At 44.9% G+C, this 3894-nt stretch overlaps 1 protein-coding gene across 1 annotated transcript in view; it reads right to left on the bottom strand.

Moving 5' to 3' along the window:
* The window catches only part of LOC103072800 (radial spoke head 10 homolog B), a 37378-nt gene that overhangs the window by 26537 nt on the left and 6947 nt on the right, over positions 1–3894 (bottom strand). The window contains exons 4-6 of the mRNA XM_007448874.1: positions 2806–2979; positions 1125–1210; positions 309–429 (exon numbers count right to left, since the gene is read on the bottom strand). Coding sequence (XP_007448936.1) covers positions 309–429; positions 1125–1210; positions 2806–2979 — 381 coding nt within the window. The remainder of the gene's footprint in view (positions 1–308; positions 430–1124; positions 1211–2805; positions 2980–3894) is intronic.

The following is a 3894-nucleotide window of genomic DNA, read 5'->3' on the forward strand; positions in this document are numbered from 1 at the left end:
CGGAGCGGCTGGGCCCGTGAGCCATGGCCGCTGAGCCTGCGCGTCCGGAGCCTGTGCTCCGTGGCGGGAGAGGCCACAACAGTGAGAGGCCCGCGTACTGCAAAAAGAAATAATAAAATAAAATAAAAATTTTTTAAAAAAGGCTGATTTAGACAAGTAATCATAATGTGAGTTTGTGAGTTTCTAAATTTAACACAGCTTGAATTTCAGATTACCATGCAATACCCTACAACAAATAATTCATGGGCTGAGGATCAGCAGAGCACCCATCTCCGGGTGTATTCCGCTCAAACCAGCCAGCACAGTACCTGGACCCCCTGCTCCCACTGACCCGTGTACTCTTCATTAGCTGTCAGCCACCTCATCCTGCCTTCCCCATGACGCATATTGTTCTCCCACTGACCTTCATATATATTTCCAGATTTGTAACTAGGACAAACAAAAATTAAAAACAATCAGTTATCTCATATACAACATTTACCTTTAAGACTTTCTTAAACTTTCTCCCTAAATACCTGTGAAGAAATCCAATCCTTGTGCCCATACAATCTTCCCTGTATTTAAATTCAATGAATAGGCATGTGATCCATAAAAACAATCATCTGGGTGGGTGGGGGGGGTGGACAGAATAAATCACTTGGTAAAACCTTCTGATTACTTAATAAGGTGACAGTGGGTAAGATTAGTGTTTTTAATCTTTTTAAGTAACTGCCTTAGTATTATGATTGGTTAATATTTTGCCCCCAAATATTTTAATCCTTAAAATATTTGGCTCCATCAGCTCAATCTAAAATCAAGTCGATATGTCAATATCCCTCAGAAAATATGAAACAATGGAGGCCCATGACTAATACAGTAAACAAAGGGAGGCAGTTTCTACATGTAATAAAGTGAAACAGTATGATTAGCCATCTTATTTAATATGGTGTTTTTCTAAATTTTCCGAAGAATACGTCATCCCTGTTGAGATTATATTGGGGCTAATTTAAATATTCCACCCTGCTTATATAGAAAACATGTTCTCTGTAAGTTCTGCACCTTATCTTTAAATAGCCTATGTGAAAGTTATTTGGGCCCACGAACGCTTTTCGCCAACACCCCAAACATGGCGGGGGGATACCTACCACCTTATCCCCCAGCCCTTTTTGATGTTGTGCACCCAGTCTCCCTCGTACCAAGAGGTTCCCTCTTGATTGTAATAAATGGAGCCCTAGAACAAAGAATATCATTTTTTTAAATAAAATCATCAAGCCTCATAAAACAAATGCTTTTTTAAAGGTAAAGACTAAAATGTATGATTTTAAGGAGTCTAAATGATGCAGAAAATGTCATCCTTAGGTAAGACATATAATCCGTGTTATGTTTCTGGTTTGTGATTAAGAATACTGTAAAGTGCCCACCAAGTGAGAATGAGATCACAAATCAGTTACCCCTGAATAGCAAAGTGTCACGTACGGGATGAAACGACTACATCCATTACATTCAGTATATTCAGTAATTATTTGTCAAATAAGTACCTAAAGAAATCCTATTTTGTTGTCACCTAAAGTGAATAGTACCTTCCTTATAACTGAAGGTCACTCTCTTTCATGTACCAAAACCAGTTTGTTTTATCCATTTTGACATCTTATTTTACTGCCTCCGAGCATAAGTGAACACGGCATAATTTTTCTTTGATGATTCCTTTAAGGGAGTGGGAATAGCCAGTGTGCAAAGCATTTGGATCTACGCTAAATGGCCTGAAGTTGCTTGTTTATTCACTGGTTTATTTCTGTGTGTGTGTGATTTTTCCATCTTCTGCCTCATTTTCACACTAACTTGTTCCTTCTTGCAGCCATCCTGGTGCCTCCATCTAGAAGTCACCATCCCCAACTCCCCCAAATATCTGAACTGATCTGCTCTGAGCTAAAAAACAGAATGCAGAACACAAGGGAACAGTCTAAATCTGAGTAAGGTGATAATTATGAAGATAGACTTTCTTTTTCTTTTGACATTTTCTAAAAACAGTGCTACAGTATTTTATCATCCTATATAAAAGTGAGACAATAGTACCAAAAACAGCAACCTCGCTTCAAAGTACCTATAACCTACATTGCTGGTGAGAGTGTAAACTGGTTTAGCCACCATGGAAAACAGTTTGGTGGTCCTTCAAAATGTTAAACATCAAGTTACCGTAGGACCCAGCAATTCCACCCCTAGGTATATACCCAAAAGAACTAAAAACAAGTACTCAAATAAACCTTTGCACTCACAGTCATAGCAGCACTATTCACAGTAGCCAAAAGATGGAAACAGCCCACATGTCCATCACTGGATGGATGGATAAACAAAATGTGGTCCATCCATACAGTGGAATATTACTCAGCTGTAAAAAAGGAATGAACTACCTACAACACAGATGAACCTCAAAAACATGATACTCAGTGAAAGAAGCTAGAAACAAAAGGTCACATATTGTATGATTCCATTTATACAAAATATCCAGAATAGGTAAACCCATAGAGTGAGAAAGCCGACTGGTGGTTGCCCAGGGCTGGGGACGTGGGGAGTAACTGCCTAATGGGTATGGGGTTTTATTTTGGGATGATGAAAATGTTTTGGGACTAGATAGAGGTGGTGGTGGCACAATACTGTGAATGTACTAAATGCCACTGAATTGTTCACTGTAAAATGGTTAATTTCACATGATGTGAATTTCACCTCATAAAAAAAAAAGTGAATATACCCTTCACAGCCCCCCATCTCCTGCTCTCTGTGTTTGCACATCCTATTCATAGCCGGGGGTCGCGTGGCTGCCTCACCCACCTTGCCGTGTCTCTTGCCGTGGCACCAGTGGCCGATGTAGGACACGGGCTGCGTGTTGCACTTGAACATGCCGAATCCGTGTCTTACGCCGTTGACCACTTCTCCTTCGTAGGTGCTGCCATCCAGCCACGTGTAGACACCATGGTTCATGGGGATGTTTTTCACAAAGTCCCCCTAGGGCAAAATGGTCATCAGTGTGGCAGAAAGAAGGCAGTGGAGAGATCCCTCGTCTTGTGGGCTGCTGGAGATGCGGCTACCACGCCGGTCTCTCCTCCCTTGGAAACGGTTGAATACCCCCTCCAGCTCCCAGCCCCCTCCTCCCGTCTCTACACATCCCATCCTCCCACACCTGGTCCCTCCACCGGACAGAAGCCCAGGTGCAACAAGCTATCGGGAAAGCTGTGTGCAGACGAAGCTCGAAGAAGCCAGCAGGTGACGTGGTACAGTGGTGGCGTCCAAGCCTGGCCTTGAGAATTCAACCCGCCTTGAAGGCGGCTAATTCACTGGGTTCCAGTGTCACCCCCGGGAGATGCTGACGATTAGCCAGGCTCAGGGATCACTGGTGGAAACCCTAATATACTGCAGACACACCAGCCAACCTCCTGCCCCAGGATGAGCGGCCAGCATGCGGTCCCACCCACACCTCAGCCCAGAGGCGTCGGGTTCTTATCCAGGAACATGAACTCCTGGAGGCGAGGTCTCAGCAGAGGTCCCAAGAGGCCAGCCAACCTCCCAGAGGATGCTTCTGTGAGAGCCTGAATCCTGCCCATAAACCCTCCCCTGACTGGGTGTTTGTGTGTCTGTGATGGGGGTGGGTCTGTGTCTGCAAGAATGAGCCCCACCTGACCTTCCAGAGCTGATGAACCAGAGGTCCAGGCCAGGAGGCGGGGCTTGGGGGCAGAGGGGAGTTTCCCGGCAAACATTGGCCTGAAACAGCAGTTGGGACACAATCCTCTGGCGGCCCTGGACCTCGGCTGTTCTCTCCCCTCCATGACAATGAAGGTGGACCCTACCCTCGCCCTTCCCCAGCCTCATCTCCCACTGCCCAGTCCACTTAGCTGCCCACCTGGCCCAAACGTGCCTCTTTCC

Source organism: Lipotes vexillifer, unplaced genomic scaffold (assembly GCF_000442215.2).
Source record: "Lipotes vexillifer unplaced genomic scaffold, Lipotes_vexillifer_v1.1 scaffold778, whole genome shotgun sequence".
Taxonomy (NCBI): Eukaryota; Metazoa; Chordata; class Mammalia; order Artiodactyla; family Lipotidae; genus Lipotes; species Lipotes vexillifer.